Here is an 18,905-nt window from a genome sequence, read left to right as displayed (position 1 = left end):
ATTACCCTACTTCTGTGCTCGTTGAGGCGCCTTTTGTCTGCCAGCGCCGACTTCAGCTTGGACATAAACATATTGACCGTGAAGAAATTGAATTCCTTGAGTGTCCCTTTTGTAAGCTGGTTGATGTAGCCAAGCCACCCAATCTAGCCGAAACAGAACGCCGATACGCCTCCTTGCCCCCCGAGCTGGTATCGCCGATGACGCCGCAAAGAAAATACTGCACATAGCCCAACGCAACCCAACTTTGCTGACCCAAAGTTCGAAACCCCCTCCCCCCCCCCCCAAAAAAAAATCTGATCCACCAACAAGTCCCGGGCTACTACTTTCCGGCACTCTCCTTCAGCTCCTTTAACCGTTTCTCCTTGGCCGCCACCTCCTCCTTCGTCTTGCTCAGCATCTTCTCCACCTTGACCAGGGCCTCCTGCAGCTTCTTGATCTCGACCTGCTCCGTCTCCACGCTGAACGGCTGGCCGGGGCGGTTCGTTAGAGGGATCATGGCGCTCCGCTCGAGCACGCCGCCCTCGGACCGCACCATCTTGACCTGGCCGTCCTTCTCCTTGGACTTGCCGCCCGATGGGGGCTTGGACCCGGCCGCGCCGGACTTATTGGCGGACGGGCCGCCCGACGACGAGGAGGAAAAAGAGGGCGGCATGGCGCCCGACGTGAGGATCTCGTAGAAGGGCTCGTACGGCTCGTTGAAGATCTGCTCCTCGTACGCCCAGGATATCACCTCCCCGCCGTTGAGCCGCATGTCCTCCTTCTCCTCCTCGGTGCGCCCGTACGGGTGCAGGCGCAGGTGGTGGTAGAGCGTCTGCGGCTTCTCGGACGACTCGGGCACGTAGTACAGCTTGATGGCGATCTCGAACTCGCCCCAGCCCGTCTCGTGCAGCTCAAACGGCTTGCCCTTCTCGCCCTCGATCACTGCCGGTTGTTGAAGTGAAGTCGGTCAGGTTCAGTTGCGCCACATGGATTCCCGAGAAGGCCTGCCCTGAGGCTCTCTTGGAGAAAACCTGACGGGAAAGAGAAGAGTAAAAAAAGAGGGGACGGGGAACAGGGCACGACATACTTCGTACGTGGTTGGGGATGGACTCGTGTAGTTTAAACTGCACCCGGCGCAGCCAGTAGGTAATGTCGACATCGTCGATGCCCTTGACGAAGACGGTCCAGGAGTGGGTGTGGTCGTCGGGGACGCCCGGGGGTTTGGGGTTGGTCTTTTCGTCGAATGGTTTCGCCGTCGTGCCGTAGACGAAGGGGCGGAATATTTGCACGCCTTTAACTCGCTTTCCCGTTGGCGGCGCCATGGTGATGGCCGTGTGAGGCGCTAATGGCGCGACGAGTTTGCGGAGCCCAAGGATATATGGGGTCGAGCGCGGTACGTGTAGGTGAGCTAAGGTAGGCCGGCCGCTGTCGCGTGAAATCGTTGAACGAGTTGCAGGATGCAAGTTTTAGCGGGTCAGCCTTGAATTGTGGGGGGGGGGTTTCCAGGTTTGCAACATGTGAAGCGTTCCAGGCCCGCTGTGGGCGCCCGGGGGACCCGCCGGAGTAAGGTCTGTGTCACCCCTGTCGCGCGGCAGCACTTGCAGCTCAAGAGTGCAAGAATGACATGATGAGAGAAAAGCTCCCCAGGACTCTCTCCCCGAAAAGAATCCGCAGGAAGGAACAACTTGCAACACTTTTTTTTAAGACCCAAATGGTCTTTTAGCATTACTATCTTGGTTCTGGCTTTAATTTGGGTGTCGGAGCCGTCTCAGTTGACGAACCTGAGAAACGGCGATTTTCTCATCGCCCACACACGCATTGAGCAGCTCACATGCGCTACAGAGCTCTGCCGCTCACACAGGAACAATGTCAGCAACAAAGCGAATCATCGTCTTTGGCGGAAACGGCTTCCTAGGCTCGCGAATCTGCCGCGCAGCCGTAGCCCGAAAGTGGGATGTCACATCCGTCAGGTAAACCACAACTAACTGCCCATACACACCCAACCACCCCCCCCCCCCTTCTCTCCCGTCCCCACCCCCGATACGGTGACCACTCCGTCCGTCTGTCTCTCAATGGCGAACCGAACCTAACCCAGTCCGCTCGTTCGCAGCCGCTCCGGCCGGCCGAACTGGCTCTCCATCACGGACTCCCCGACGCCGCCGTCGTGGTCCCACTCGGTCTCGTGGGAGCGCGGCGACATCTTCCGGCCGGCGCAGTGGACGCCGCTCCTCAGCGGCGCCGACTGCGTCGTGCACAGCCTGGGCATCCTGCTCGAGGCCGACTACAAGGGCGTGCTCTCGGGCCAGGAGTCGCCCATCTCCGGGCTGAGGCGCGCGTTCGACCCGGCCAAGGGACGCCGGGGGAGCAGCAACCCGCTCGAGAGGGTGCGGGACGTCGAGCAAGGAGATGCTTCGTCCTCTTCAACGCAACAGCAGCAACAGCAGCAGCAGTTGACGTATGAGATGATGAATCGGGACAGCGCGATCCTGCTGGCCAAGGAGGCGGCCAAGGCTGGGGTCAAGACGTTTGGGTACGTGTCGGCGGCGGCGGGCGCGCCGGTGTTGCCGTCGAGGTATGTGACGACCAAGAGAGAGGCCGAGGCAATCGTGGCGCGGGAGTTTCCGGAAATGAGGGGGGTCTTTTTCAGGCCGCCCTTCATGTACGACCGGTCGAGGGTCGTGACGATGGGGGTAGCAGCCATGGCGACGGCCGGGTCGATGGTCGACGGCTTGACTGGGGGCAGGCTAGGGGGCTTGCTAGGGACCATGGTGACCAAGCCGCTCAAGGCGGATGCCGTGGCGGATGCAGTCGTCGAGGCGCTTGAGGACGAGAGTGTCAAGGGACCGGTGGAGGTGCCGCAGCTGGAGGCGTTGGCGGATCGGGCGTGGAGGAAGACGATGCTTTGAAAGAAGCAAGAGAGGGGGGGGGAGGAAAAAAGCGAACCCGACAAATGTAGCATCACTGTATCACCTCCTGCATGACACTAGGTGTAGAATGTACAATATCTTGCGAATACCCAACCCAAACCCCAAAACTCCGTCCGCTGGCATGGCAATCGACGAACCCCGTGACAACCCCCCCCCAGCTAAACCATTGTGCCCCGCTCGAAACTCTCCCGGATCTCCGCGGTATACTTGTTGTAGAAGCGCGCCAGTTTCTGGTTGAACTGCTTGTTCTTCTCGTTGATGTACGTGACGTCGCCTCCGTCCTCCCCGTTCTTGGCCATCCGGTCCCTCCTCCTCTTGAGGGACGCCTCCTCGGCCTTGCGCAAGTCGGCCACCAGCCGATCCACGGCCGCCTTGTCCGGCTTGTGCTGCGCAAAGGCGGTGGAATCGGCCGTGCTGAAGAAGGTCCCGTCCTTGTCGACGGCAATCATCTCTCCGTCGTCCGTTTCGACAATGTCCAGGGTCCCCGCGGCGGCGGCCTTCTCGATGGCCGCCATCTTCTCGCGCGTGTAGCGCTCCAGGTCCGGATTGCCCATGTTCCGCACCTGCCGCTTGTAGGCCTTCACGCTCTCGTGCGCGTAGTCCCTGAAGGCCGTGTCGTCGCGGTGGGCCTCCTTCTTGCGCATCCGCTTGTCCCACCGCTCGCTCTCCTCGACCGTCCAGTCCCAGGCCCGCTTGCGCTCAAAGTCCTCGCCGGCCTCTTCGACGTCGGCCTTGAGGAGCTTGTGGGAGGCGATGGCGTGCTTGCGGTTCAGGGCGGTGAGCTGGCTCGGGTCGGTGGCTAACCGTTGGCATTCCTTGGTCGCCTCCTTCATGTTCTGGTCGGCCGAGGCCTTGGCGCGCGCCTGCAGGGCGCGGAAGCGGGCAAGACGTTCTTGGGCGGCCTTGGCTGCGCTGGCCGAGGCATCAGGTGTAGCGGTGGACGACGACGACGACGATGATGATGATGATGCTTCGGCCACTGCCGATGCAGGTGGTGGCGGCGGTGATGGTGCCTTGTCGGTTATCTGTTCGGGCGCTGCTTCTTCGGTTGGCTCGTCGCGGGCTGGCATTGGGTCGCTTTCGGCATGCTTTTCTTCTTCCACTGGCACTAGGCCAGAACTTGTAGTCTTTCTCTTCTTGGCCGGAGGCATCTTGTTTTGGTTTGGGGTGTAATGGAAGCCGGAACCAGGGTATTGTTAATCGCGGGGACTCGGGTGAAGTTGCGAGTTGACAGGTTTGGGATGCGCAGCGGCTAGCGTGAAATCAGTTTGGATAACTCAAGGTGGTAACCTGAGCCGCTGCAAGCGTGCTGAGTGGCCCGCCCAAGAAAGGCTAGGCGAGGGGTGGGGTCCTGCAGTGGAACCTCCCGACAACAAGGCATCAGCAACGCCAGTCGCTTGATTGCTGAGCACTCGAACTACACTAGGTCCCGTACTTCGAGGTATTACCGCTTTCCTTGCAAGGAGCTCATATAATATGTTTGATTTCAGTCACCGCCATCCACTATTAAGTTCAGCCTGATACTCAAAAGTAACGGACGAGAAAAAAAATACCTGGTGGTTTGACGTCACCCGAAGACCTAACTAACTGGAGAAGGCAGCATTGCTTTGCTTCAAAGGTTTCCACCGGTTACGATACGCGCTAAGTGTTACTCTGTATTCTGTAATCTCATACATCTTCATTCAACAGGACAATACCGCCTCGTGCTTCGAAGGTCTCATCACAACCACATCGGGTTTTGCCTGACCAAATCTGGCTTATGAACTGCACGCCTGTGATGGTTTCGTGCCAAGGGCTTTCTCAGCCGTAACCATGGCGACGACTCCCTCCTCAGATCAGCGGACGGAGTTCTTCCAGCAAGTCAGTCCTCGCCCGTCGCATCTCTCGGTTCCTTTCATCAGTCGACTTAGTTACTTGACCATGATTGTCAACCCGATCAGTAATCTTGATCGCTAACTCACCCAACAGCTCAAGAAAGTCTGCGTCCCTCTTAGCCAGCTTGCTCTCGTCCCGAAAGACAAGGCTGTTGACTCCAAGGAAGTCCTCCGGTTGCTCGAGTCGCTCATCAGCCTCTGGACCTTGCAAGCAGGCAGAGACGACACCATTCTGGATGACAAACTCGCCGACTACGTCTTCTTTCCGCTCTCCCACCTCCTCAAGGGTCGGGACCGGTACTCCGTGCGGGTAACCGAGACCGTCATCCGCCTGCTCCGGCTGCTCATCCAGCATGGCTGGAAAGCCAAGGCGTCCCCGCAGCTCTTCCAGCAGCTGCTGATCTTTCTCACCTTCGTCATCGGCGGCGTTCCGGGCCAGCCAAAGAAAGATGTACCCGAGGAAACCGTTGTCGAGGGCTTCCGCACGCTCGCGGCCTTGGTGACCATTGCTCAGCCGTCCCATTTCTCCGCGCCACCGTCCGAGTCCGGGTCCGAGCCCGAGTCGAAAAATGAAACGATACAGGCACTCGACCTGAGTGTCACGGTGATGCTGGAGGGGATTACCGATGGGTTGATTCCTGCGATTCAACTCGAAGCAGCCCAATGTCTACGGGCCGTCTTCACCACCATCAAGCAGCACCCCGTCCTGGCACAGGTTCTGCCCGGCACGGTCTCGGCCCTCGCTAAAGTCCTGTCTCCGCCCCAGGCGAATCAGACTCAGAGACGGGTCTTGCAGAGATGCCTCGAAGTTCTCAAACTGGTTCTCGTCACTGTGCTCGGCGACATCAAAGTTAGATCCATTCTCAGAGAGCTGCAGAGCACAGGTGAAACAGATCCCAATGTGACAGCAGAGCCGAAAAGTTCATCCTCTTCGGGACTCCTGACACCCTCCTGGCTCAAGGCGACCGCCTCCCAGCTCAAGATTGCCTTGTCGGCCGTTCTCAAGCTGCGGGCACATGAATCAGAGGACGTGCAATCCGCCCTGCACAGCTTTTGCATCACACTACTCGACGAATGCCATTCCTCCCTTGCTAACTGCCAGTTAATCCTTGTCGAGACCGCCATGATGTTGGAGGACCCAGACACCACACAGTCACGTCTCCAAACAAGTCTTCAGGACCTTGCTAGCGTCCATCCGGAACTCGGCAACAGCATCAAGTCAGCCCTGTACAATTGGGTCACCGGCCTTCCTCGGGTCATGCAGTCGAGCGATGAACGGGTGAGGCAGCTGGCGATCAGGAGTATTTTGAGAGGCAGTAAGCTGGCCGCCGCCCTGCACATGGATTCTTCCACGCTCGATATCGCCCTGGGGGACTCGCTCCGGGACGGCATCATTATGCTGGTCAAGGGTTCAAAAGAGCCCAAGATCGTAGACGATGCAGCGGCAGATGTATTGACAAGCAGCGGAGACCTGGTGAGGTCGGGGACGGAGCTGGCAACATACAGCCCCGTCCTCCTGAATCTGGAGGGCCAAAAGACCACAAGGATGGAGATCAACTCGCTCATATCCAACATTGGCTCCACGGCACAGCAAGTCAAAGTCGCTACGACGATGCTAAGCCACGTCCGGGACTCGGAAGGTGTCGAACGGATCGCTTCGTTGTGGCTGTCTTTTGAGCTGCTAAAGGCAACCTATGCACAATCCTCGGAACTCGATGAACTGCTCGATCTGTCCTCGTTCGGAGAATCGAGACACCAGGAGGAGGCGTTCCGGGAACTCTACGATTTTTCCGTCTCCGTCCTGGCCGCGCACTCGGACTCGGTCGAGGCGGACTGGCGGTTGGAGGCCATCGCACTGGAGGTGGCAGCATTCGCCGCCTCGCGTCTAAAGAGCGACTTCCGACCGGAGCTCATCGACGTGCTATACCCTGTCACGACGTTCCTTGGCTCGCGGGTATCGCAGCTCCGGGCGCACGCCATCACCACGCTAAACATTATCGCCGCCTTCTGCGGCTACGGGAGCGTCTCGGATCTGATTGTCGATAACGCGGACTACATGGTCAACTCTATCTCCCTCAGGCTCAACACCTTTGACATCACACCAGCCTCTACCAAAGTCCTCACCATGGTGATCCGGCTGACCGGTCCGAGGCTGTTACCCTACTTAGACGACGTCGTCGCCGCAATATTTGCCGCCCTCGACAACTACCACGGCTATCCCGCGTTTGTTGAGAGCCTATTCTCGGTCCTGACCGAGGTGGTAACGCAGGGCGTCAAGTCCGACATGCTCCTCCTCGAAGACGGCAGCACCAAATCCGTCGATCACCGAAAACGGCCACCATCATCTTCCGGAATCCCGGGCATCCTGCAGACTCTCACGGCTCGCCTGGAACGCGAGGAACGCTCACGCAAAGAACGAGAGGAAACGGAATTCATCCCGCACCCCAAGCAGCCGTGGGGTCCCACCAAAGACGAGGCCGGCTCCCTGCTCGACAAACTCACTAACCCCGACGCCGATGCCGGCGCGGACGTCGATGCCGACGCCGAACAAGCCAAGGGCGTGTCCGAAACCGACCGGAACACCCCCGACGACAAGCCCAAGACGCCGACCTACGCCCTCCTCAGCCAGATCGTCTCGCTGACCCAGCACCACCTGACCTCGCCGACGCCGACCCTGCGCAAGTCCCTGCTGGACCTCGTCGCGACGGCGGGGCCGGCCCTGGCGCCCGACGAGAACGCCTTCCTGCCCCTCGTGCACGCCGTCTGGCCCGTCGTGCTAGCGCGCCTGCGGGACCCGGAGCCGTTCGTCGCCGTGGCCGCGTGCCGCGCCCTGGCGGCGCTCTGCCAAGCCGCCGGCGACTTCCTCTCCAGCCGGTTCCGCAGCGAGTGGTCGGGTGGGGCCGGGTCGCTGAGCGGGTGGATTCGGAAGGTCAAGGAGGAGGCCATGGCGAGGAGGCGGCGCGGGGCGGGGATGGCGCTTCCCTCTCCGGCCAGTGGTGGTGGTGGTGGTGGTGGTGGTGGTGGTGGTAATGGTGGAAGGAAGGGGTTTGGGATCGCGGATGGAGAGGGAATATTAGTACCCACCAGGGACGGTGTGGACGGGGAGGGGATGAGGATGGTGGAAAGCACGTCGTCCTCCTCGGGCGGTGCGCTGGGCCGGTTCGCGCAGGCGTCGCAGGTGTGGGAGGCCGCGGTGGGGCTGCTCACGGCCATAGTTGCGTACGTCAGGGTAGAGGACGACATGTTTGACGACATACTGGGGCTGGTGGTGGATGTGCTACCGCAGCATGGCGAGCTGAAGGAGGCGCTGGAGACGATCAACTCTGATGCCGTCTGGCTGGCGCTGTACGAGCGGGGGATGGTCCAGGGACGGGCGACGCCGGTCGTGGAGGGGCTCGACTTTCGGTTCGCGAGCGTCGAGGGCGGCCAAGCAGTGCAGGTAGGGGGTAGCTAGTTTCTGTGGGCATATCGTACGTGATTCTGTTCTACGCCGACCCGGACCACCTGATGGCACGGGGTCTGGGGTTCAGGTCACACTTTCGTAGGGGAGGTAAGGCGGCCAGCTGACTAGGTACCCCGCTCCCGTCCGTTCGTTCAAGCCGTCATTCAGCCTAGCCCATAGGCACAACATGCCATGGAGGTCTATCTCGACTAGGACGCGTCAAGGGAAAAACGTCCGGGCCGAGCCTCTCCCTGAGCCCGAACAAAAAAACCACGAATAGATTCCCACCTGGATGGTCATAAGGGTACCAGAACACCGTCCGCCTGACCTTCCAACGAACTCCCAGCCGCTCATCCGATTTCCGATGGCAAATAGTGAACCTACAACAAGGCAGACGGCGCAGGGAATTGCCATTGGGAGCACGGCAATCCAACCCGAGGTGCTCACTTGGATATTAACGGCTCCGCCCAAGTTGGATCCGCACTATTTGGCGTGTACTGTGTATTTGAGTTTGCGCCGGTTGCCGTCCTCATCCTTCACTGCTCGCTCCTAAATAATACCCTTCTTTTTCCGCACTTCTGGGCATCCTCCCTGGCTCCTGGCCCGCTTCTATTCTCTGCTGAAAATTTCTTGTCTCATACTGAGCAGAATTCATCGCTAGGAAGGAAAAGGTGGCGCTGCTCATCTTGGGAACAAGCCTGAATCTCGCCTCGTTTTCTCTTTTAAGCAAAATCAGCGTTGTGGGCTTTGTAAGTTTAGGCAGACGCGAAACGGATTCAATGTACGGAATATGAAGTGCCAACCGAGGTTCAGATGGAAGGCGTGTCCAAACCACAGCTGGGCGTCACCTTCCAGCCTGGACGTGTCGGCATTGTTGGTGCCTGAAAGCTTGACGTTGGCTTCAATCAGCCGAATTCACCGCTCAGCGCAGTGGGTCTAACTAATCACCGAGTCCACTGAGCGCCAAACCGTGAAAGCCAGCTGGCCCCACTTGGCCAGCGCAGGGTGTCGGCCGTGTGCATTGGTGGTACTGCGTACGGTAGCGTACCTGGCATAGACGGTGAGCCGTGAAACTCAGCCTCTGGCCCGAGACCTGCTCGTCGTCATCCCGCGTCCCCTCCGACTTCCAATCGCGTCTTTTCTTTCCAAGTCGTTCGAGGTCTACGGCCATGCATCCTGTATTGTGAGTCGGATTCCCCGAACGACGACGCTCTCCTCGATGACTTGAGCCCGCCTCCCGCTTCCGCCTCTCAAGTCATTCTTCTCCCCTTTCCGTCTCTCCTCCGACCCCCCCCCTTTTAGGTATCGCACCCGATTTCTCGCGCCTGCGCCCCGGTCATACCCACACAACGACGCCGTCGATATCGGATATTTCCCGCACTTGTCGCAGATACGAGATAGCGTTTGCAGATGGCGTCGTACGGTCAGGCGGTTCCCGCAGTGGCGCCTCGGCCCGCAAACTACGGGGCGCCCTACGCCGCCCCCGCGCCGGGGGCTTCTGGCGCCCCAGCCGGTACCTTCGCGCCCGGGACTAGGATCCAGGTGGGAAACCACCGGGTAGTGATCCAGAAGTACCTCTCCGAGGGCGGGTTCGCACACGTCTACCTGGTCAAACTGCCGGCGCCCGTCAACGGGACAGACCAGGCCGTTTTGAAGCGGGTCGCCGTTCCCGACAAGGAGGCTCTGCGGGGGATGCGCACCGAGGTTGAGACCATGAAAAGACTCAAGGGCCACCGAGCCATCGTCACCTACATCGACTCGCACGCCTCGGAGCTGCGGGGTGGCGGCTACGAGGTCTTCCTGCTCATGGAGTACTGCAACGGCGGCGGCTTGATCGACTTCATGAACACGCGTCTCCAACACCGTCTGACGGAGCCCGAGATCCTCCACATCTTCGCCGACGTCGCCGAGGGCGTCGCTTGCATGCACTACCTGCGGCCCCCGCTATTGCACCGCGACCTGAAGGTCGAGAACGTGCTCATCACCGTCGTCGGGTCCGCCCGCAAGTTCAAGCTCTGCGACTTTGGTTCCGCCGCCCCCCCACGCCCCGCTCCCACCACTCCCGCCGAGTGCCGTGCCACGGACGAGGACGTGCAGAGGCACACTACTATGCAGTACCGGAGTCCCGAGATGGTCGACGTCTACAGGAAGCAACCCATCGACGAGAAGTCCGACATATGGGCGCTCGGCGTCCTGCTGTACAAGCTGTGCTACTACACGACCCCGTTCGAGGACCAGGGCCAGCTCGCCATTCTCAACGCGAGCTACAGGTTCCCCAGCCACCCCGTCTTCTCTGATAGACTGAAGGGGCTCATAGGTAAGCATGCACGGCATAACGTTGCGTCGTCGCTTGGTTGCTGATGATGAGCAGCGTGGATGCTGCAAGAGAACCCGCAGGCAAGGCCCAACATCTACCAGGTACTCCGTGAGGCTTGCGGCATGCAAGGTCGGGAGCCTCCCATCAAAGATGTGAGTGGTGGTGGAAAGACGTCAGATGATATTAGACCACCACGAACCGCAAGACTGACCCCTTCTAGATATACTCGAGCAGGTCACAACCGGACTTCCACCGGTACGACCAGCCTCTCCCCGAACCCCACGGAGCCAAGTCGCCGCCTACCGTGGGCGCTGTCTTCTCCCCACAGACAGCGCAGCCGCAGCAGGTCATTCCCGAGGTCGAGCGCATGCGCCGGGGTAGGCTACCCGCCGCCCACTCGCCGCAACCGAACAAGCCTAGTCCCTCTCCTGGCAAGGTTACCGACGGTGACCCCTTCGCTGCTCTCGATGTCAGGGGTCCCGTAAAAGGCGGAGACGAACTGTCGTCCAGGTTTCCCACTCTGGACCAGTTCACCCTCCTGCACGACCAGGGGCGTAAGTTCGAATTCGACGACAGCCTTGCCAACCCTCCACAGCAGCCAAAGGACTTGTCCCAGAAGGTGGCCGAAAGATTAGCGGACGAGGCTTTTCAGGTGAAACCTCCTTCGTCATCTGCTCCTGCCGTGCCGAGCCCGAGGCAGTCTGCCGATTTTAGCAGAGCAAGTCCGTCGGTCGTGTCCCCTCCCCTCAACCCCGCCAGTGCTCCTTTGAAACAGCCCGAAGTTAGCCGTGCGTCGGCCATCATCTCGAGCACGCCCGAGCTACAGGCCCTCTCTTTACAAACGTCGCAGCTGCCTCCGAAGCCCGTGATGGTGTCGACAGGCACGATGACGTCCCCGATCCTAGAGCAAGCGCCCGTGCCTCCCCAATTCCAACGGTATCCGCCTAATGAGCGGCACCGAGCAGTCAGTCTCCCACGGGCATCTGCTACGAACCAGACCTCGCTACCGCCTGGGGAAGCGGGGGTTTCTCGGACCCCCTCGTTCCACGGCGCGGCAGCCCAGCAGACTCACGTGCGTCACCCTTCCTCGTCAAGGCCATCGTTAGAAGGCGGGCGGCCCAGCTTGGAGCAACTGGAGCCGACCGGGCCAAGGTCGCGGCTCGCCATGAGACCGAGGCCCGTCAGCACACATCTCGAGTCCAACCTCGACTTCCTGCGCGAGCAGGAGTCGAGGTCGAAGTCTCCAGCATTGCCGTCGCCGAGGCATTCGTTGGAGCGGAGCCTGCCCCCTAGCCCGGTCGAAGACACCAACATCGAATCCAACGTCGACTTCCTCCGCGCGATGGAGGATTCGGAATCGAAAAAGAAGGACAAGGGCGCAAAGCATCATATCAAGCGAGGCAGCCTCTCGTCTCTTGGTGCTGGCACCAAGAACATTCTTGCCGGCAAGTTCGGCGACGCCTTCAAGCGGTTCGAAGGCAACGCGAGCGGGCCGTCCGCGCAACGCACCCCTTCTCCCCTCAAAGACCACGACCGCCTCCAGCTCACGCCCATTGCCGGCTCCGAAGCGACTGACGGCCGCAGCGACGACGGCCAGTCGCCAGACTGGGAAGACATGACGCCCGAGATGCGCCGCGAGCAGGAGGCGCGCATGCTGGCGCAGGAAGAAGCCCGCGTGGCCGCCGCCCAGGCCGAGTACCGACAGCGCGTCAGCCAACGTGGCGGCGCCGGCGGCCCGCCGATCCCTCCACCCAAGAGCATCGGCGGCGTCTCGCGTGTCACATCGATCCAGAACAAGGTCCAGAGCCTCCTGGAAGAGAGCACCCGTTCGTCGGCGAGTGTGTCGCGCACCGCACAGGGGTACGGGCATTACACGGATGCTGCCGCTGCCGCTTCCGCTAAGCAGTCCGGGAATGAGGGTGGCGGAAAGCCGATTGTGCCACCGAAACCGGTCACCGGCCTCGGGCAACAGCAGGTCACTGGCGGACAGCAGCAGCAGCAGCAGCAGCAGCAACAACAACAACAACAACAACAACAGCCACGACCACAGCCGGCGTCGTCGTCGTCTGGCTTGGAACCCTCTATCACGGGCCGCACTGCCACTCCGATTACCGCCTCGTCGACCGCGGGAAACAGGCCCCTGGCCCCGCCGAAGCCGACACACCTAAACAAAGCCCTTCCCACCGTCACCGGCGGAGGCCGGCCGCCGTCGCCGACGAAACAGGCGCCGCTGGTGCCGAACCTTAGCTCCAGGGGTGCTTCTGCTGCTGGTAGTGGTGGTGCCGGCGGCGGCGTTGGCAGTATCTCGTCAACCCCGATCCGGAGCGGGCCTCTCGGGGGAGGCGGTGCCGGCACTTCTTCCGGGACGACCGAGGCGCTCCTGGCGGTGGATCTCCCCGGCGGACAAGGGTCTGCGCTGCTCAGCATGACGGCCGCGGAAAAGGACGACTACATTCGGGACTTCCAGAGGCGGTTTCCAAGTCTGGGGGCCATCGAGATGGTGGAGCGGGATCTGGCGGCCGAGGATACGGCGGCCGGTATTGGTAGCGGGAGGAGATGAGATGTGTGTTTTGGTCACTATATGCTGGGTGGGGGATAAGATGACTCTGGATGGAGGCAGAGGAGGTGTACTTCTGAGCTCAACCTCTTAGGCTGCGAGAGAGCATAACTTGGAATAATAATAGACTAGTCTCCCACTGGGCGGGTGGTGTTTATGAACGGGATAGGGGGTGGTAGACCCGGTCAAAGGGGGGGGGGGAGAGGGGTTACGGTCGATCGTTGTTGCACGAGAGCCGGCGTGGGATTCATCTTGCTAGACGGTTCGGTACAGTACAAACATTACAGCCACGCGCACATAGGAATCGACTTGCCGGCAATGTCCGGTTCTCCCTGCATGTTTGTTTGGGTGGCTTTCATCCTTTGCATTGGTTTGAAGGCTCGGTGGTGTTGACTTGAGCTTGAATCATGCGAACGATTTTGTAGTTACTGTTTAGGTTTTAATATTGGGGGGAAAACGTATGTACCATGAAAGCTTGCTGCCTATCAGCTTGATTTACCGTGCCCCGCAGTTCTCACATCGGCTTACAGGACCTGTAGAATATCAGGTTGAATATTTCACACCAGGGATATAAGAGAATCCTACCTCGTAACGCTGAACGACAAGTAAATACCCACCCAGCTCTCCGCCGCCCATACAGGTTCGCTTTCCTCGACTTTCGAAAGCGCACACACAACCCACCAACATATTTTCCCCGAGTCCGTCTTTTTTGAGAAACCCATTTGCCTCTTGAGATTCCGTCTCCCTCGTCCGCCCAAGATGCCCATAACAACTAACCGACCGGTTCCCGCTCCTTATCCCGTCAGAGTTCACCATTACCTCCCGTCGTCATCATCCTCGTCTTCCTCGCCCGCCCCGCACCCTGTCCAAACCTACGAGCACCTCATTTCTTGGCCATCATCATCATCATCAACAACAACAACAACAACAACAACGTCAGCGGCCCAACCGCCGCGAAACGCCCTCGTCTTCATCGGCGGCCTGGGCGACGGCCCGCACACGATCCCCTACGTCCGGAGACTGGCCGAGCACCTCGACGGGGCCGGAACCGGGGCGGGGGCGGGCTCGTACGCCGTGTTCGAGGCCCGGCTGTCGAGCGCGTTCTCCGGGTACGGGCACGCGTCGCTCGCGCAGGACGCCCGCGAGATCGCCGACCTCGTCCGCTACCTCCGCCGCGGCGGCGGCGGCGGCGGCGGCGGCGGCGGCGGCGGTCCGGGCGTGGACAAGGTGGTGCTCATGGGCCACAGCACGGGGTGTCAGGACTGCCTCGAGTACGCGGTGCGGGCGGGGTACGCGGCGGCGGCGGGGAAGAAGGAGGAGGGCGAGGGCGGGGAGGAGGAGACGTGGGTGGACGGGCTGGTGCTGCAGGGCCCCGTGTCGGACCGGGAGGCGGTCCGGCTGTCGGAGGACGGAGCAGAGGTGGAGCGGTCGCTGCGGGTCGCGGAGGAGATGGTCAGGGAGGGGAAGGGAGGGGAGGTGATGGAGATGGAGGTGATGCCGAAGGGCTGGAGGGGCACCCCCGTCACTGCGTACCGGTGGGCTTCACTGGTCGGGGTTGGGTGAGTTTTTGCTCTCTCTTTTTTTTTTTTTCTTATCTCCTTTCTTTTTTTGTTCTATTTACTTTTCTGATTTGCCGATGTATTAGATCTACACTTCTGCACGTGTCCTCCCTCCCCTTCGACTGAGCTCAGATGGCTAATCATGTTCGCAAAGCGGCGACGACGACTACTTCTCGTCGGACCTTCCCGACAGCAAGCTAGAGGAAATCTGGGGCAAGCTGAAGCAGCCCGTCCTGATCGTTCCTTCCGAGAAGGACGAATGGGTGTCTCCAGAGGCCGACGTCACGGGCTTGGTCAACAAGTGGAAGAGCTTCTGCAAACCGGGCATTGCGAGCGACCTCAGTGGGCTTATCCCCGGCGCAAATCACCGGGTGGACAATGAGGCCGGGCAGCAGTGGCTTTTTGACCGCGTAGCCCGCTTCTTGGCTCAGCTCGGGGAGACACAGTGAGAGACGGGATATTACGGATCACATATAACGATAGACGGGGAGAAGGAAAGTCGGCCGGATCTCGCGGGACTCGGCGATCGGGGAACTCTGAGATACGAGCGTAGTGTGATGTAATGCTTGTACGGAGTAATTACACGCACAATGGCAACTGCCCTTGTGTGCAACTTTGTGCGTACGACCCCACCGACGTGGCCCGCCGAGCCCCGCTGCTATCGGCGACAGTGATAGCGGGGACCCTTCAAAGGGTATCCAAGTTCGGCGACTGGAATCCCGCATTACGAGTACTCTACCAAACGGAGGGGGGAACGTTGCTATATCACTAGGCCACTCCATCGGTTCCAGAAACCGCGTCGAGCTGAGAGGGTCAACCACCGGCAGAACATTCGCATCTGTTTTTGGGCCGCTCCTTCCCACACAGCAACTCTTCCAAGGCCAATCTCTCACCATGTGCATGAGCGCAATTTGCTCGACCTGCAGTAAGTGTCTCTCTCGACTTCCACCCCTGTTGTGCACGTTGCACTTTTTGTAGACGTCCCGTGCTCACACTCCGCAGAGAAGCAGACCTGGCGCGGCTGCGGCAACCACGTGGCCTACGTCTTCGCAAACGTGCCCGAGGAGCAGTGGTGCACCTGCGAGCCCAAGGTTGAGAAGGACGGCAAGGAATACCCGCCGCCGGCAAGATAACTTCTCGGAGGGTCGATACAAGTTAGTTACATACAGTTATGCACTGAACAGATTGAATAGCCAGCGAGTCTCGCGTAAATAAGGCTACCGAGAGAGCCTTTTCCGTGTCGAGCTATCGAGAATCCGGTCTCCGAATCCAATTCCTGTATCTCAAAGACTGCCCTGGACTATCACAGCAGATATGACATCCATATATCTATGTGTACGATCGCATATATCACCTGTATGTAGATCCGACCCGACCCGACCCAACCCCAGGCCCTTGTCATCCCCGGACATCCGGCACTTGATACCGGCGCTGCGGGCCCGTGCACCCCGGATTACCCCTCCGGGACTAAGTCAACCCTACATCACTTCGTCATGGTTATTGTTGCCGCTGTTGTTGTTGTTGTTGTTGTTGTTGGATATACGGACCACCTCGGCAGTCATGATGCTCTCCCCGTTCCTCCTCTCATTCGCTCTCGTACTCCTCGCCGTCCACGCCCTCCAACGGGCCCTCACCTCACCGCTGAACAAGATCCCCGGGCCGTGGTATGCCAGGTTCACGACGCTGGTCCTGAAGTGGCATGAGTTCAGGGCCAATCGGACACGCTATGTCCACGCCATGCACCTCAAGTACGGGCCTGCAGTCCGCATCGCCCCGAACGAGGTCGTCTTTGCCTCGGCCGCCGCCGTCAAGGAGATCTACTGTTCTGGTGGCAGCGGTTATGATAAGACCGACTTCTATGACATGTTTAAGATTTACGGGAGAAGGTAAGGGTTCCGGTCCAGACCATAGGGGAGGGGGACCTGGGACTTATTGGAGCCTCCCTGTAGAACCATGTTTACCACCCTGAATAAGGATGATGTGAGCCAATTCCTTTCCTCCAGACCCCAACCTTACCACGTTGGAAGGTGGTCTGTCTGGCACGGAACCTAACGTCTTGGGCCTGCTGGCAGCATGCAAAGAGGAAGCGGATCCTTGCCGACCGCTACGCCAATACGAACATTGTTCGCTCCCCATCCCTCGATGGCATCGCCAACCGTGCGAGCAAATTCGTTCAGAGGTGCTTCCGGTCCGTGGGCGGAAGCGTTGATATCTATGTGCGTCTGCTCCTCTGCGACGAGTACGGCATCAGAGATACTGACACTTGGGGGGGGCCGCGCTGTAGCTTGGTTGGTTACCTGTTCGCCAGGGAAAAGTGAACAACTTTTGTGTGTTTTCCGCGTCTAACCCAGCCGTGCGCACGCCCCCCAGGCCTACACTCGTACGCTTTCGATTGTATCACGCATCACCTCTTCCACCCCAACGGGACAGACTCGCTGCTGAACAGCAAGGACGAGGAGATCATGCGCGAGGTAACCTTTGACGACAGCCTGCAGAGTAAGTCCGAGCCCGGGGTTGGCTATCTGGCCCCCCTTCCTCCGAAACCCGAACCACTGACAGCGCGGGCGGGCGTCGCCCTCTTCCTCCTCCCCTCAATCCCTTATAGACCGCTTGTTCCAACACTACTGGCCGACCGCACACAAGCTGTTTGGCAGCATCCTGTACCGTTTCGCGAAGCCGCGGGAGACGCCGCTGGCCGACGGCTTCGTGGTCGACACGTGTGCGCGGACCGACGCGGCGCCATTCACGCTGCTCAACCGCCTGAAGGGGCCCAGCTCGGGCCTCGACGACCTGGACGTCGCAGCCGAGTGCCTCGACCACATGGCCGCCGGCATCGACACCACCGGCGACGCCCTGTGCTTCCTCATGTGGGAGCTCTCCCAGCCGTCGTCGATGCACCGCCAGAGGAAGCTGCAGGAGGAGCTCGCCACCGCCGCCGCCGCGTCCTCTTCCTCCTCGCATCATCCGGGCGCAGGCGCGGGCGCGAGCCTCGACCGGCTGCCATACCTCGACGCCGTCGTCATGGAGGGCCTGCGCTGCTTCCCAGCCATCCCCATGTCCCTGCCGCGCTCCGTGCCCGCCGGCGGCCGCACCGTCGACGGCTTCTTCCTGCCCGCCGGCACCACCGTCAGCTGCCAGGCCTACTCGGTCCACAGGATCGACCAGTCCGTCTTCCCCCGCCCGGATGCCTTCGAGCCCGAGCGCTGGCTCGAGCCCGAGGGCGACGCCGAGAGGAGACGGCTCTTCTTTGCCTTTGCCAATGGCGGGAGGGGCTGTGTTGGCAAGCAGTACGTGTTCCGTCCGTCCCTTTCTCTCCAGCCCCCCCTTTGACTTTGTGATGCTGTGGCAAACAACGAGACGTGCTGGTTATTTATCTATCTATCTATCTATCTTTCTTTCTTTCTTTCTTTCTTTCTTTCTTTCTTTCTTCCTTTCTTTCTTCCTTTCTTTCTTCCTTTCTTTCTTCCTTCCTTCCTTCCTTCCTTCCTTTCTTTCTTCCTTCCTTCCTTTCTTTCTTTTTTCCTCCATTTTCCTGGTTAATTTCTTTTCTTTGTTTTCTTGCTGACGTTCATTGCACGGCAGCCTGGCACTCGCCGAGATGAAGATGCTGCTCCGGGCCGTCTACTCCACCTTTACTACGCTTCCCGACCCGAGCATGACGGCCGAAGAAATGGACATGTCGGATCAGCTGATCTCGTCGCGCCCGGCCGGTCAACGGTGCCTGCTGCGCTTTGTTCCCTTGGATGCAGCGGGTGGAAAGTCTGGAAAAGCATGAGCCCAGACCGACAGCTACTGCTGTAATTCAGGCCCTGCCAGCTGGTCAACAACTGAGGCGGTCACAGCAACCTCAATATTAGCACTCCTCCCTCCCTGCAGTGGTGCCCTGTCACAACCCCCGCGGGCGCCGGACCGGCCGGCTTCTCCCGTGATTTTGCTTTTTGCCGGCCTGGAACCCGAGTCGAACCTCGCCCGACCAGTAACTTATTTTTAAACCGAATGCATATCTGGCCCAACCGAGCCTAACAGGTGGTGCTCAAATCGTGAGGTGATCGCGGGTTGCGAAAGATCCCCGCGAAACTTAATCTGGCTTTTTAGACACATGTTAAACGGCGCCCAGACGACCGATAACCTGATGAAGTCTTGGGACCCGATTTCTCCTCGCCCAACCAGCTCGGCACTGACCCGCTCTGTTTCAAATTCGAGTTTGGGGTTCCTTGAGCCCACTGTGGCACATAGCAAGCAGGGCCGTG

The 18,905-nt window shown here is 59.9% G+C and overlaps 7 protein-coding genes across 7 annotated transcripts; 6 read left to right on the top strand and 1 right to left on the bottom strand.

The window, feature by feature from the left end:
* Window positions 1–286: 286 nt before the first annotated feature.
* MYCTH_2304400 (uncharacterized protein) lies at window positions 287–1,470 on the bottom strand. Its single transcript, XM_003662980.1, has 2 exons — window positions 1,067–1,470; window positions 287–921 (listed from the first exon to the last, which is right to left on the bottom strand). The coding sequence occupies exons 1-2, from the start codon at window positions 1,299–1,301 to the stop codon at window positions 320–322; spliced, it is 837 nt and encodes a 278-aa protein (XP_003663028.1). The 5' UTR covers window positions 1,302–1,470; the 3' UTR covers window positions 287–319.
* Window positions 1,471–1,650: 180 nt separating this feature from the next.
* MYCTH_2139057 (uncharacterized protein) lies at window positions 1,651–4,120 on the top strand. The gene is made up of 2 exons (XM_003662979.1): window positions 1,651–1,949; window positions 2,090–4,120. Exons 1-2 carry the CDS (start codon window positions 1,846–1,848, stop codon window positions 2,883–2,885), a joined length of 900 nt encoding a protein of 299 aa, XP_003663027.1. The 5' UTR covers window positions 1,651–1,845; the 3' UTR covers window positions 2,886–4,120.
* A 598-nt stretch (window positions 4,121–4,718) lies between these two features.
* MYCTH_2060153 (uncharacterized protein) lies at window positions 4,719–8,234 on the top strand (the record flags this gene model as incomplete). Its single annotated transcript, XM_003662978.1, has 2 exons — window positions 4,719–4,766; window positions 4,875–8,234. 2 exons carry the CDS (start codon window positions 4,719–4,721, stop codon window positions 8,232–8,234), a joined length of 3,408 nt encoding a protein of 1,135 aa, XP_003663026.1.
* Window positions 8,235–10,545: 2,311 nt separating this feature from the next.
* Window positions 10,546–13,328, top strand: MYCTH_2304395 (uncharacterized protein). Its single transcript, XM_003662977.1, has 2 exons — window positions 10,546–10,691; window positions 10,760–13,328. The coding sequence occupies exons 1-2, from the start codon at window positions 10,662–10,664 to the stop codon at window positions 13,097–13,099; spliced, it is 2,370 nt and encodes a 789-aa protein (XP_003663025.1). The 5' UTR covers window positions 10,546–10,661; the 3' UTR covers window positions 13,100–13,328.
* Window positions 13,329–13,712: 384 nt separating this feature from the next.
* On the top strand, window positions 13,713–15,430 carry MYCTH_2079868 (uncharacterized protein). Its single transcript, XM_003662976.1, has 2 exons — window positions 13,713–14,655; window positions 14,810–15,430. The coding sequence occupies exons 1-2, from the start codon at window positions 13,856–13,858 to the stop codon at window positions 15,102–15,104; spliced, it is 1,095 nt and encodes a 364-aa protein (XP_003663024.1). The 5' UTR covers window positions 13,713–13,855; the 3' UTR covers window positions 15,105–15,430.
* A 119-nt stretch (window positions 15,431–15,549) lies between these two features.
* Window positions 15,550–15,788, top strand: MYCTH_2118264 (uncharacterized protein; the record flags this gene model as incomplete). The annotated part of the gene is made up of 2 exons (XM_003662975.1): window positions 15,550–15,580; window positions 15,658–15,788. The coding sequence occupies 2 exons, from the start codon at window positions 15,550–15,552 to the stop codon at window positions 15,786–15,788; spliced, it is 162 nt and encodes a 53-aa protein (XP_003663023.1).
* A 1,098-nt stretch (window positions 15,789–16,886) lies between these two features.
* MYCTH_2304390 (uncharacterized protein) lies at window positions 16,887–18,700 on the top strand. Its single transcript, XM_003662974.1, has 3 exons — window positions 16,887–17,151; window positions 17,261–17,942; window positions 18,238–18,700. Exons 1-3 carry the CDS (start codon window positions 17,118–17,120, stop codon window positions 18,428–18,430), a joined length of 909 nt encoding a protein of 302 aa, XP_003663022.1. The 5' UTR covers window positions 16,887–17,117; the 3' UTR covers window positions 18,431–18,700.
* The last annotated feature ends 205 nt before the right edge of the window (window positions 18,701–18,905 follow it).

The sequence above is a fragment of the Thermothelomyces thermophilus genome, chromosome 3 (assembly GCF_000226095.1).
Source record: "Thermothelomyces thermophilus ATCC 42464 chromosome 3, complete sequence".
NCBI lineage: Eukaryota > Fungi > Ascomycota > Sordariomycetes > Sordariales > Chaetomiaceae > Thermothelomyces > Thermothelomyces thermophilus.
The sequence above is the reverse complement of the archived record's forward strand: the minus strand, read 5'-3'. Positions and strand labels throughout refer to the sequence as shown.